Source organism: Lactuca serriola, chromosome 6 (genome assembly GCF_051521515.1).
Source record: "Lactuca serriola cultivar US96UC23 chromosome 6, Lser_US96UC23_V15, whole genome shotgun sequence".
Taxonomy (NCBI): Eukaryota; Viridiplantae; Streptophyta; class Magnoliopsida; order Asterales; family Asteraceae; genus Lactuca; species Lactuca serriola.
In genome coordinates, this window is record NC_136413.1 from 89,077,510 (window position 1) to 89,092,240 (window position 14,731).

Consider the following 14,731-nt stretch of genomic DNA (forward strand, 5'->3'; position numbering starts at 1 on the left):
TGATGATGTGTTGGGCTTACGATCCCATCTTTTAAATTCTGTATTACACCAGTGCACTACAACTGATTTTTCAAGTGTCATTTAACTTTTACAATTACATTTATAATTACAAAAGTGTCCTATATTAACTTTTACAATTACATTTACGTTTTACATCAATGCAATATAAGGTGTGTTCGGCATGGATAATTTCTAAGCTTTTAGCTTAACTTTGTTAGCTTACAAAAAAATTTCAATTAAAAGACTTGTCTTTTGTAACAAAATTATTACATGAGTATTGAGTACCAAAGCTTTCAAGTCTTTCTAATATTAAAAAAGATATGGTACATAGCACAAAAGACACCCAGTTTACACATAAATTCGAATTTGACACCATTTTTTTGTGTCAATTTTGACACTGCGTTATTGATTTTTTACTAAATGTAATTATATGACCTATTACAGTCAGTTAACCGGTTACCTGCCCTTAATACATCTTCGTGGCATGGTCCACGTCACCCCCTTTCCTTTTATTTAACATGTCATCCCCATCCCACTCATTTATCATCCTACTAAAATCCATGTCACACAAAAAAAGGACAAAAAGTTTCTACCCTTATTAACTAGGGTTTCTACTGTAACATCCCAAAAATACAGTCTGAAATTTTTGTTTTAAAATAGTAATAAAACCATGTTCATCAATCGTCATATAAGAATCATAAAGAATGTATCTCAAAATATCTTAACAATTGTCAAATATATCAGAGTATAAACATCCCAGGCTGAACAAATGGTGTGTGCACTGCAATCTTCCCGAGCTCCTCTTTTAAAAACTGAGTACCTGAAACCAAAACTGAAAACCGTAAGCACGAAGCTTAGTGAGCTCCCCCAAACTACCACATACCATACAATAACATAATAAGCATCTACTGGGCCTTGCCCACTGCATCGGACCAAAGTCCGGAAACTAACTAGGGCCTTGCCCTCTGCATCGGACCGAAGTCCGGAAACTGCATCGGACCGGAGTCCGGAACTAACTAGGGCCTTGCCCTCTGCATCGGACCGAAGTCCGGAAACTGCATCGGACCGGAGTCCGGAACTAACCAGGGCCTTTCCCTCTGCATCGGACCGAAGTCCGGAACTAACTGCATCGGACCGAAGTCTGGAACTGATTGGGACCTTGTCCCCTGCATCGGACCGAAGTCCGGAATTGACTGAACATAACATAGCATAAACATATCAACTAGCATGAATACATATACTGCATACTGCATCGGAACTGAGTCCGGAACACATAACACAAAACATGCTTGAATCACAAAGGCATCAAGCACTCTAACTACTGCATCGGACCGAGGTCCAAAACTAACTGAACATAGCATAACATAATCATAGCATATAATATAAACACATATACTGGATACTGCATCGGACCATAGTCCGGAACACATAACTCATACCATGTCTGTATCACAAAGACACCAAGCATACTGAACTACTACATCGGACTGAAGTCCGGAACTACTGCTAACTAAACGGGCCGGCACTGTGGCCGTAGACCCGTTCCTACTGGAAGGAAACTCACCTCACACTGCTGAAGTCCCGTAGACACAATCCTACACTGCTGAAGTCCCGCAGACTCCACCCCAGCTGCCGGCTGACAGATTCCCGAACTGTCAACACCAAATAACACCCAATTAATAATTGGGTTCTAACACATAACTAAAAAAATACATGCTTTGGATAATTACTACATTACCCCTAGCTTGGCTTACCCAAGCCCAAGGCCCAAACCATAGGCCCAAAGTCAACTAGGGATCAAACCAACATATGGCCCAATTTTCCAAATTGGGCCCAATCCTTCATATGGGCCTTACCCTAAAGCCCAACTAATTACCCTAGTCCATTTGATTATTCTCGGATGGCCCAACACAAAGCCCAAGTGAAACTAGGGTTTCACATCAAATGATAACTAGGGTTAAGTGTTTCTCACTTAACCCATTAAGGGCTTAACACACTAGGGACTTAATCCATTAAGGACTTAATCCATTAAGTCCATTATTGCTTAGATTAATTTCTGCCAATGATTATTATTTAATATTCATTTATTAAATAATTCTTGTGTGTGTGTGCTGATAATCTCTCAAATATTAGTATTTTCTCAATTAGCTCATTAAGGACTTAGTCCATTAAGTTCTTTACTCTACTAGATAAATTAGATGGAGTGATTGGGCTTAATACATAATCCCATCTCAATGGCCCAAAAGTGGGCCCAATAAGTCTAAGGCCCAATTACTCACAATTAGGGTTTTCTAAACCCTAATTAGGGTTTTCACTCAAACATGGCCCAAAAGGCCCAAAACAAATCTCTAAGCCCATTAGGGTTTGCTAGCGGGGCACCACCCACTACCACCTCGGGTAGTGGTGGTCGATGGCGGCTCACGGCGACGGCCACCACCTTACGGTGGTGGTTTCTATTATTTTTTTTATTAACCAAATTAGTTACAGTTACAATGTTTGATCAAAACATAACCACACACACTAACACACTAACTAACACACACACACTGCCACACCATGGTGGCCGGCGGTGGCGCTGGGCGGCAGCCACCACCTCACGGTGGTGGTAGTGGCTTCCTTTCTATTTCCGGCTAGACTAAACACCCAAACACCACTAAACTGCAATTAAACACACACACACACACGATTTCTGTTGCACAAAGGTCCAGCCACCCTCCCTTGGTGGCTCACGGTGGCGGCAGCAACACTAAAAAGCAACAGCAGCAGTGGTTGTGACGCTAGCCACCACCCAATGGTGGTGGCGGTGGTCTTTCTTGTCCCTTATCCGAGCAAACGAACAGAAAGCACACGCAACCATGATCCGGAGACTAAAACTTTCCCAACTCAGCCACCATGGGTGGCAAACGATGGTCGGAACCCAGAAACGACGGTTCTCCGGTAGCAACATCGCAATGGCGACCTTCTTCGACAATCTGGCGGTCGGCGGTGTTCATTGGCTGACTGAGTAATAGAAGAAGAAGAAAGAAACACGGAGAGGCGGCTCAGCAGCTGCGTGGAACGATCCCAGCAGCGGAGGTGGTCGGAACGGAACCAGCGACAACAACTCTCCATACTCGGCCTTCGACGGTCCTACCTTGGCTGTTCGTGACTTCACCGGCAGCAGGTTATGGCGGTGCTTAGCACACCAGGTGGCTCGTGATCGGAGAAACAAGGGAAGGCCGGTGATGACGGCTGGAGCAAGGAAGATGAGGGGGGGGGGGTGACGGCTGCCTCTCTCTATCCTTAGGGTTAGGGTTTCACAAGGGTTTTATACCCGCCTCCAATATAACAACTTTCCCATAATTACAGTTTTGGTCCCTCCCCATGGAATCTTTTCAACTTACATCCAGAACATACCAAACAAACCCTGCCCCCATAAATCTTTACAAAATAGATCCCTAAATTACCAATAAAATCTTAAGCCTTCAAATCTTTTCCATTTAAGTCCATTAATTACCAAACGCACCCTAACTTCTATAATTATGACTTTTAACTCCTCGAAACTTACGTCTCGCTCAAATATTATTCTTTTTAGGGCTTTTATACATTTATCTATTTATTTTATAAACGGGGTGTTACATCTACCCTCTGTAACTTCGAAGAAAGGTGAAAGATTACGATGAGGAAACCACGACCTAAGATAAGGAGAGCACAACCATCTGATGAAATGGAAAAGGGACCATATTACGACTCTGATTTTGAAGAAAGTGAATTAGAGTCAGAATCGGAGAGCGAATAAGAAGGGACATTTGTTGTCAATGAAGAATTGGATGACTGTGATGCAGATGAACACACGACTTTTCCACAGTTGAAGGTACATTTTGATGCCTTCCTTTATGATTTTTGCAATGTTCCTGTTTACAATAAGAGGGAAAATGTCGATGATAAAGTCATTAGAGAAGAAGGTCATTCTGATAATGAAATTAAAGATGACGAGGATGAGGTTGATCAAGATCCAACCAAATTTAGTGTTCATGACCCTTCTATTCATTGGAAGAAAATGAAACCACATTTAGGTGAAAAGTATGCTAATCAAATTGAGTTAAGGTTTTGCCTGACTAATTATGTAGTTCACAATGGTTATCCAATTAATGTGACCAAATCTTCTAATACAAGGCTTCAAGCAAAATGTGGTTTAGACAATAAATGTAAGAGATGTATCTTCAAGCCGTGGGCATCCTGGATGAACAAAGAGTAATCATTTCAAATTAAGGGACTTACTAATAAGCATACTTGTGTTAGGGAGTACAAGCATGCCACATTGGTTAATCCTGACTGGATAGCCAAAACAGTTCTTGAAAAAATTGTGTGTTAGACCAAAAATGAAAGCGAGGGAGATGAAGACGAAATCAAGAATAAATTTTTATGTATTGTGTCTAAGGGACAATGCTATAGGGATAAGAAGAAAGCACTAGAGATTTTAATTGAAAAGTTATCAGAGCATTATGCTTGTATATAGGAATATGGAGGATAGATCATCAGATCAAACCCTGGTAGTACAACAAAGGTTGGAGTTGATATCAAAGAAGATGGTAGCAGCATTTTTAAAAGATTCTATGTATGTTTTAAGGCTATAAAGGATGGGTGGATTATGGGTTGTAGGAGAGTCATTGGACTAGATGGTTGTTTTCTAAAAGGGCAATGCAAAGGGGAGCTACTCATTGTAATAGGTAGGGATGGGAACAACCAGGTATACCCAATAGCCTGGTCTGTGATTGATGTTGAAAACAAGGACAAATGGGAGTGGTTTATTAAGTTGCTTGTGGAAGTCATTGGCTTAGAGTTAGGTGAAGGTCTGACAATAATTTATGATCAACATAAGGTATGTTTACTCTTTTTTGTTTGTTTACTCTTTTATCTATGCTTACTCTTTTTTGTATCTTTACAGTTTTTTGTATGAATGTTGGGCTTAGTAGAGGCTGTTAAGGAGAAGTTACCATTAGTTGAGCATAGGCAGTGTGCCAGACATGTGTATGTCAACTTTAAAAAAGTATACAATGGGATTGATTACAAGAGACATTTTTGGGCAACTTCAATGTCAACCACAAAGTCATCTTTTCTTGATACAATAGAGGAACTCAAAGAAATGAATGGGGGTGCTTATGAACACCTCATGGCAAGGAACCCAAAGAGTTGGAGCAGAGCATTTTATAAGGAAGGTAGAGCATGTGAAGTAGTAGACAATGGTATATCAGAGAGCTTCAATTCAATAATTCTGGAGGCAAGGACTAAACCACTACTTACTATGTTGGAGGAGCTCAGAATGTATGTTATGGAGAGGTTTTATAGGATGTCTATAATACACTTAACATGGAGGGGAGATGTATGTCCTACAATATTGACAAAGCTAAATGATTGGTGTAAAGATATGAGGTAACATTATTGACTAACTTTATTCAATATTCATTAAGATTATTCACTAACATGTATTGCATGAATTAAAAGTTGTGGAGTGTTGTAGCTAGTGACATAAATGTATCTGAAGTGAGACTAGGATTTGAGTCTTTTCAGGTGGACTTAGGAGAACAATTATGCACTTTAAGATTATGGGAAATATATGGGATTCCATGTGTCCATGCATGTGCAGCTATGAACCACGCAAAACAACAACAACCAGAAACACTAATCAGTTCATGGTTTTCCAAAGAGAAGTTTGCAGAGACATAAAAATGCAATATGAGACCTCTAAGTGGTAGTAAAATATGGGCCATGACACCATATGCCAAACCACTACCACAACCTGCAAGGAGGATGCCAGAAAGACCTAAAACCAGAAGAAGGAAACATGTCACAGAGAAGGATGGAGAGTACAAGAAGATAAAGTCTGTTGGAGGAACAAATATATGCCAGAACTGTTCGGAGGAAGGGTATAACAAAAGAACCTGCAAGAATCCAAGTAGGCCCCAACCTCCAAAGGAAAAGAAAAGAAAGGGTAGGCCACTGACTAGGGATGTGGAAATGAAAAAAACAACAACATCCACAAGTCAAAAGAGTCAACATAGTCAACACACTCAGGAAATGGATGGACAAACAAGGTGTAACAGTCAAAAAAAGGTAAGCTTTACTATTTATATCAAGTCTTTAGTGTCTACTATTGTTAACACGATTATTGTTTTATTAACAGGGTAAAGCAAAGGCATCTCAATCTGTTAAAGGGATACATGAAGGTAGTAACAAGGACTTTGAAGATGAAGGGCTGCAAGATGTTATGTTGGTCCAGGATTTGAAGGGAGATGTGTTGGATTAGTGTCTAAGTCCATAACTATTTTGGTATGTACTTGACCCGATGGTGCATGGTCCTTTTGGGTTGCCTTCACCAAAGCAACTTGATAGGATGAATTATGGAGAGAAAGGATTAAATATGATTTATTAATATATTATGGGAATAATATATTAAAGGAGAAATCATATTGTTTAATTAATATTAGTCAAGAATTAATTAGTAATTAGTTTTGTGACTAAAAGAGATTAATTAAACTTAAGGGACTGGAATTGTAATTGTAAGATAATTGCAATTTGGGCCATGGATTGCCTTTTATTATAAGGTGGACGAATTCTAATGGGGAAGCCCATATGAAGTCGTCCAAGGCTTTAAGAAAAAGGGCTCCATGGGTTGCTTAGGGCTTAAGCAACCAAATTAGGGTTTCCTTGTTAGATAACCCTAATAGCCTTACTATATAAAGACCCCTTATGCCTCAAAAACGTAGACAAGCAACCTTCTAGGGTTTCACACGTTTTTGGGCAGCCTCTAACCTCTCTCCTCTTCATCCTCTTGCTTATGGTGTTTGTGAGCCATTAGAGGAGTGACACTTGTGACTCTAAGCCTTCCAAAGTCAATTCAAGGAGGAATTGGGATTGTTAGTGCTACATAACAATCAAGGTAACATTATAAACTTATTCTAATATCTAATATGATTACTTGTATGCTAGAATTAGGGTTTATAGTCTTGGATTCAAAGCATGTACAATAGAGAAACCTAGATCCAAGCATTAGGGTTTGTATGAGCACATAGGATGTCTTATGACCAAAACCCATCAAGATGCACATGCTACAGAGTTGCTTGCATCAGGATACTCAGAGGATGAAGTGTATGATGTACTATATGAACAACATTAGATGTTGAAGTTTTGGCTAAAGTTCCACCTATTCTTGAACCTGTGTATGAAGAAGTTCCACAGATTGAACAAGTTCAAACTTTTCCTGAAGAAGTTCCATAGGTTAGACAAGTTCCACATGTGCCTCAAGTTGATATTATACCAGAAACAGAGGATGAAGGCATCGTTGAGACACCACCATCCCAAAGGTTGATGAGAACACGGTGGACTTCAAAGAGAATTACTAAAATTCAGACTGGAATGAAGGCTGTTAGAAAGACGGTTGTTGGACCAGGTCGAAGTAGGTTGGACCCTATTTCTTTGGAGTAGATTAGGGTGCAGAAGGTTAGGGGTTGATGGGCGTGGTTTATGTTAGCCTTTTTTGTATTATGTAATGTACCATTAAGTAATCCCCTTGATTATAATTATCTTTGTATATGGTATAACCAAACATTACTACCCCTTTTGTAAATGGGATGGGTCAATATTGGCAAAATGTATGGATTTTAATGGTAAGAATTTATGTAATGTTGGTATGGTGTTTATGGTAATTTTTTTGTTACATAAGTAAAGGGTAGTTTGATCACTGGTTTGTTACATAAGTAAAGGGTAGTTTGGTATTTTTTCATAGCATTTTGGTCAAAATATGTGTAAGGGTATTTAGGTCCTTTATTTTTTGGTCATTGGTTTGTTACATAAGTAAAGGGTAGTTTGGTCCACTAGCATCATATAGAATTATACTTCCAATTCACTATCATAAACATATACACTTCATTATATATATCAAAATTGGTCAACATTGGAACATACAAACTTCAAAGTAGTACATCAATACATACACACAAAAATGGTCAACATTGGACCTTAATCGACATTAATTCATACTTAAAGACCTACCACAACTTCTTCCTACTTACCCCTTGTACACCATCCACATCAAAATCCCTACCATGACTACTAAAATAACAAGCAAACCAATCACAGCCCTAACAAGATTCATCGAACTTATTTCACCATGATGAGGGTTCCCTTTTCCCTGTCCAGTGGTTTTTTTCTTCTTTTCCATAACTTCAAACAGAAGTTCCTTGTACCATGGACTTACTTCACTGTCATATTATTCAAAGTAACCACAGTCTTCAACTTCATCGGGCTAGTACATGCACTCAAAGTATCTTCTTCTAGGATTCTTCTCTGTCATTCATATCTTCAAGGGGGCAATTACTCCACGGTAGCACGTCCTAGAGGGACCATTGTTTGACTTGTTTACCCCACTCGTTGATCCAACTGATCGAGACGAAGACACAATTATACAATCCTCGTGAAGAAGAATTGAGATGAAAAAGTGAAGATCGATCTAGGGTTGTAAGGGGTTGAGGTCGTTAGAGATCATTTATAAAGGCACAATCGCCATATAGGATCTTAGGTGGATGTCACATAAGCAAATGGCCCACTTAGCAAAATTCAAACCGGTTGACCTGAAGGCAACCAGTCATATGGTTACATTTAGTAAAAAATCAATAACACAATGTCAAAATTTACACAAAAAACACGGTGTAAAATTTGAATTTCTGTGTAAACTGAGTATCTTTTGTGTTATTTTCCCAAAAAGATATGCTGGAATGAATTTCAGAAGTGGTCCACATTTTTTTTGCAATAAAGTAGCAATTACCTAATATAAATGCTTTTAAACCATCCACAACAACTGTGAAATACAAATTTTCTTTTAAAAATGTCATATTAACTTTTATAATTACATCTATATCAATACAATATCAATCATTTTTCAAAAATAATGTCTGACTATTTCATATTTTCAATAAATATCTTACCTATTCACAAATAACTTCAATAATAAGTTAACATAAATATAATTATTTACAATTTAACTAAAAAATAATTATTAAGAGTATATCAAACTCTTAGATTATTAAAAGTATTTCGGTTAATGGTTATTGAATCGCTTGTATTACTTATTTGTTTAAATTTAATATTAGAAAAATAATCAATATCAACATGTTGGTATAGTATGGATTATTAAAAAGTATTTCGATTAATGATTATTCAGTCACTTGTAAATAATTATTTATTTAAATATAATATTAAAAATAATCGATATCTTATGTTGCACTACAAAGACTTTGCAAGCCATTCTAATATTGAAAGAGATATGTTGCACTAGATTCAAAAATGGTTCACATTGTGCACTTCCATCAGGGATCATTAAATTAAGCACTTCAAGCATTTCTTTTCCATGCCAAATTGTCAATGAGGAGTACACATCATTATAGCTACTCTATATCAGTTGCCTAAACTTGACATTTATTGACTCAAGTATCTGTGTAAATAATCACTCCAAGATGAGATATTACCCGCTCTACATAAGATTGATTAAACGATTAAAGGGTTATTGTCACTGTATCTCAACAATGTTTAATATATTGGTTTAAATGGTCCTTCGTGATTTTTTTGCCTTTGAAGGGTACAAACTTTTGTTTTTAGGTTTTAAAAGGTTATTATGGAAAATTCGAAGGGGTCATCCGGTGACCCATCCTAATCATCATCTTATGCCACCTACTCACCGGTTACCAATAGAACCCTCCATCGACGATCATTTGCTTAATCGTCTCCGATTGCAGTGTGGTCTTCTGGGCTAGTGGCGATAGTGCAGGAGGAAACCGTAAACACAAAAATTGAGATCAAAATAAAGAGCATAGCTTCCGTATAATGGAAACTACGAGACATGTTTTAATTGGGAAGTGGCGAGAACGATGAAGGAGAAAATCGATGGATAGAGTAAGAACGGTTGAACTTATGTGTTTTATTTTGACTTCTCATCGAGACTTTGACTAACGAGTATTCAAAGTCAAAGTAATGTAATGATGACAAGGCGGCTTAGTTGGCAGATGACAAGGCATGATTACCTCCTAAAATGGGTAAAGGCACTTTTTAAAATGGTAAAACACAAACACAAGTTCGTACTCCTAAAAGGCAAAAAAAAAGTCACAAGAGACCTTTTAAACCAATATATTAAACATTGTTGGGCTACAATGACAACAATCCATAATGAAACAAAGATTATTTATTCTTCTGGAAAATCATATACATGATAATAATAAGGCATATCTTTCATATTTAAACTAATTATTGAGATATCTTCTTGAAAAAGGTTATGCTATGAAGATACTTTGAATACCCAACCCCTCTCTTCAACCTCTTCATCTTTGATGTTGGAGAAGGAGAGGCAAGTGTATGCTAAAAAGGGTTTCATACAAATAACAATGTACTTCCAGTGACTTGTTTATTACAGTATCCAACTTTCATTTCTTCCTGTTACAACAATGTCATCCAATTACAAAACTTTTCCACAACTTTAGATTCTTTGAAGTACAATGTCTTGGTAAGAAGAAAAAAAAAATACAATGCTACAATAAAAAGAAAGTAAAGGAGAATGTTATAATAAACAAATAGATAAAAGTATATGTTGCTATTTATTGCATTTATCCTTAGAAAGAATATTCAATTATACGTTACATAAAAATGCACGTATCTCTACGATACAACAGTGAAAAGCTCTAAAAATGCACTATTTCTTCAAGTTTTTCTTTCTTTCTATTTCGCTGTTTATTTGGTGTTATGTGTCGGAACACTAAGGTAAAATTTAGTATTTATGAAGTCTTCAAGAAGAGGGTTATATCCGTCTTTTGTCTTTGTCTTTGTGGGCAAACCAAACTCTTCCATAAACACCGATGTATCAAGCTAACATAATATACCATCAAAACAGGTAAAGTTAAGTTGCTGCAAATAATTGACAACAAATAATATATATAGAAAGTTTAATAATAAAAGTGAGAAATTACAGTTATGATGCGTCTTTTCTTTCCTTTTTTGGATGACCTGTCAAAAGACTCTATCCGTGATTTTAACCACCCGGAACTGTAATGGTCAATCCGCTCCAAAAGCCAAAAATCAGTTGGGAAAAATATATCCGCATCACCCTGCAACAAATATAAAAAAAAAAGATATATAAATTTATTTGTATTTAAAGAATGCAAATATGAAAGAAACTATACCTTGGCATCCAAATATGAGCTGTGATCTGAACTGCTTCCATCTTTCTGCAGAAAAATAGATTAAATCATATCAAAAACATGATTTTTTTTATTTTTTTTAATTAATGAGAATATATGATATACCTTGGTGGAAACCAAAGGAGCTCTTTCACCAGGTACTTTGACATCAGGAAGGTAGCTGAAATCAGAAGCAATCATTGACATCTTTGGCAAGGCTCCATGTAATGTTTCTAGAAGTTTCTGGAAGTCATATAAATCTTCATTAGTTCAAATATATTCATTCATATCTGTAAATTAGTTTATAATGAAAACGATTCTTACCAAACAACCAGTAGGAAGCCAAGATCGTTTAGCTTTTGGAAAGATTTTAGACCACATTTTGCTAGGAAATGAAGCCTCTCTAATTCCTTGATGTTTAAAGTCTTTATCAACATTTAAAACATCCAAACACCTTTTTATCAGAGGATCTTGCATTGCCTTATACAACTCACACAATTTACCACTGCAATCATTAGGGTTTTATAGATCAAATTCATCAAATTAATAAACTATGTTATATATAAGTATAACTAGCTATATATTTATCACCTGTCTTGTTGCTTTTCTACCCAAACTTCCATCCATGGTGAAACTTGATTTTCTGAATAAATAAGGTCATGTGGAAGGTTATCAAGAACCTAAAAGAAAAATATAAAAATTAAAAAACTAATTGTAAATTGTAATGTTAGTAGAGATAAATGATAAATTTAGAATTATTGAATAGAAGTAGAACCTACCTCAAGCATTATAACCCAACATGGTTGTTGCTCTGCATCCCCTGTTTTTAAAACCAAAACTATTAAATTTCTAAAAAAATTTATTTTTTTTAAAGAGAACTTTGATAAAATGGTTAATTTTTTTTATATACCCCATCCACTACGATCAGCAGCATCACGACATTCCACTTTGAACTTTGATAAGTGACTACTAACTTCTCCAACAGTTTCTAACTGTTTCTTGGCTAATGAAGAACTAATTTCTACTGAACTGCATTACTTATAAAAATTGGCATAACATTAAGGGTTTGACATATTGAAAGTGAAAGAAGTTATATATATATTATAATGCATATATGTGAATAAACTGATACTTACAACTTTTAAAGGGAAAAAAGATAGCACATACGTGTATGACATGTTATTGTAAACTCGTGTAGGTGCATTCAACATTATGTAATCCATTATGCCCTTTGCACAAGTTCCTGATCCACCTCCAATTTCATATATCTGAATTGACCACATTAGAATCAAGAGTCATGATGGAAACTTCATTCTTGTAAATTATCAGAATCAATGAACTCACCTTTAGTGGAAAAGAAAGATTAGTTGTTCTCAAGATTGCTTCTGCAATCCCATGGGCATACCAAGGCTACAAAGGGATAAGATTAAAATGTCATATGATGATATGATCACACAATTTTCGCCAAATAAGGTGTATGTCATATATAATACCTTGAAAAGCTCAACTGGGGTAAACCAAGAAACATCATTTTGCTTGTAAATGTTTTCCAAATGTGACATGTAAGCCTTTCTTCCTGAAAAAAGCTCACTAGTTCAGGTAAACAGAAATATGGTTTACAAGAGTAGCCAAGTATTTCCATAAAGACAAATACGAATTACTGGTTTGGGTGATTGTTAGACGCCAATGGATAGAATATACTGGATATATGTGGTACCTTGAAGCTTATGAAAGTTAATGCCCCTATCAAGCACTCCAACAGACCTTGGGCTTTGTGAAAAGTAACCATGATCAGGATGATACAATGCTGAGTGTATAAAGTCTCTAACCTGTTCAATTAAAATAAAACAATCATCGAATAAGTAATTTTTGCACTAATATGTTGCATACGATCGAAATTCATTTCTCGTTTCTTGCAAGTATCGATTTATCTACGATTGATCAGACCAGTGGGAGATAAGGGAACATACGAGAACAGGTGTATCACCGACGAATTCTGTGGAGAAAAATGCCGAAAACCTATTTTGTCCGCAAGAGCTCACTAGAAGATGCGATTGGGAAAAAATTTATGAGAGCACAGAAAGCAGAAATAATTTAGAAGGGTTCGATAGAGATGAAGATACCTGCATGGAGTTTGTGAAGAATGCGGTATGACTGGACTAGAGGACGACTGTATCTGTATGTATATGCCATCTCCGGCGTCGTCGGAGATTGGGGTTGAAAGAGGGTTTTTAAATTTCAGGGTTTTCTTTCCCAAATGTGAAGGGGGTGAACTTGCATTTTTCTAGTAATCCCTAATCTCTGTTCTCTAATAGGATAATGAGTTTATTTTATTTTATTTTTTTTCATATTAACCCTCTTCAATCAAGTTGTTAAACCGTATACATTCAATTCTTATGACCGGTTATTTTAGGTTAACCGGTAAAAATGTCTTAATAGGGTAATATATTTCTCATTATGTAGACATTTAGTCCTTAATTTTTTTTGTTGCAAAATAATTTATTTTTGTTTTTGTACTCATTCAATACTTATGAATGTTTTCTTTAAGTTTTTCTCACAACATTTTACATGGAACAATCATTAACGAGGTGTTTTAGGCTTTTGATGCTTATGTCCATCACGATCTCGACTACTTGGTTGCTTAGGTCATGTATTTTGAATGTCATAACTTTTTCATACTATCTCAGATTTTAACGATCTTTATATCTATGCGTTTATGTTTTAGTCTACTACAACTTTCGTTTAGATTACTCCCGTTAAAAAGTAATATATTTTTTAATTATGATCTTTATATCCATACGTTTTTATGAATGCATGTATGGATGTTTTTTTATAAAATTGTAAGTAAAAACATATTATATTTTAACGGGAGTAATCTTAACGAAAGTTATAACAGACTTAAAAAATGAACACGTAGATATAAAGATCGTTAAAATTAGATATCATATGAAGAAGTTACGACGGTCGGAATATGAAACCTAAGTCAAACCACAAGACCTATGCAACCAAGCAGTCGAGACCGCGATGGACATAAGCATCAACAACCCCAAACACCTCATCAATTTAGGGACGGACGCATGATTTGGTAGTAAGTGTTGCTGGTCCGTAGTAGGTGTAGTAAGTAGAAAAAAGAAAATATATATATCGAAAAATATCAAAAAATTTACACTGTGTACCGAAAAAGCAGGGATTGTCGGTGCCATTGCAGGCACCCAAAGAGAACCGTCATTGTCATCAATGATAGTCCCATGTTAGATGTCATGAGAAAAACCCTAAATAAATCATTCATAAGTATTGAATTGGTACAAAAACAAAAAATGACTTATTTTGAATAAAAAAAATATTAAGGACTAAATGTGTACAAAAATATTAATGACTAAATGTGTACAAAATAAGAAATATATTACCCTAATATGTCATTTTTCCCGGCTAACCCGGAGTAACCGGTCATAAGGACTGGATGTGTACAGTTTAACAAGTTGAAGGGGGTAAATGTGGACGAAAAAAAAACTCAGTGACTAAATGTGTAC

At 36.1% G+C, this 14,731-nt stretch overlaps 2 protein-coding genes across 2 annotated transcripts; one reads left to right on the top strand and one right to left on the bottom strand.

Moving 5' to 3' along the window:
* The first annotated feature begins 4,630 nt into the window (after positions 1-4,630).
* Positions 4,631-5,706, top strand: LOC145059993 (uncharacterized). The gene is made up of 4 exons (XM_079007739.1): positions 4,631-4,832; positions 4,953-5,304; positions 5,406-5,412; positions 5,485-5,706. The coding sequence occupies exons 1-4, from the start codon at positions 4,631-4,633 to the stop codon at positions 5,704-5,706; spliced, it is 783 nt and encodes a 260-aa protein (XP_078863865.1).
* Positions 5,707-10,599: 4,893 nt separating this feature from the next.
* Positions 10,600-13,483, bottom strand: LOC145060571 (NADH dehydrogenase ubiquinone complex I, assembly factor-like protein (DUF185)). Its single transcript, XM_079008215.1, has 14 exons — positions 13,325-13,483; positions 13,172-13,242; positions 12,919-13,030; positions 12,695-12,777; positions 12,546-12,611; positions 12,369-12,469; positions 12,112-12,230; positions 11,981-12,021; positions 11,793-11,881; positions 11,526-11,706; positions 11,328-11,444; positions 11,205-11,249; positions 10,992-11,129; positions 10,600-10,890 (listed from the first exon to the last, which is right to left on the bottom strand). The coding sequence occupies exons 1-14, from the start codon at positions 13,392-13,394 to the stop codon at positions 10,756-10,758; spliced, it is 1,368 nt and encodes a 455-aa protein (XP_078864341.1). The 5' UTR covers positions 13,395-13,483; the 3' UTR covers positions 10,600-10,755.
* Positions 13,484-14,731: the final 1,248 nt, after the last annotated feature.

Bases quoted from the DNA above. Each gene is read 5' to 3' on its own strand.
- LOC145059993 (XM_079007739.1), top strand. From the start codon at position 4,631: ATGGGTTGTAGGAGAGTCATTGGACTAGATGGTTGTTTTCTAAAAGGG. The intron at 4,833-4,952 runs GTCTGACAATAA...TGTTGGGCTTAG, and splicing joins TGGCTTAGAGTTAGGTGAAG to TAGAGGCTGTTAAGGAGAAG.
- LOC145060571 (XM_079008215.1), bottom strand. From the start codon at position 13,394: ATGGCATATACATACAGATACAGTCGTCCTCTAGTCCAGTCATACCGC. The intron at 12,612-12,694 runs GTATTATATATG...ATCCCTTTGTAG, and splicing joins CCCCAGTTGAGCTTTTCAAG to CCTTGGTATGCCCATGGGAT. The intron at 12,470-12,545 runs GTGAGTTCATTG...TGGTCAATTCAG, and splicing joins ATCTTTCTTTTCCACTAAAG to ATATATGAAATTGGAGGTGG.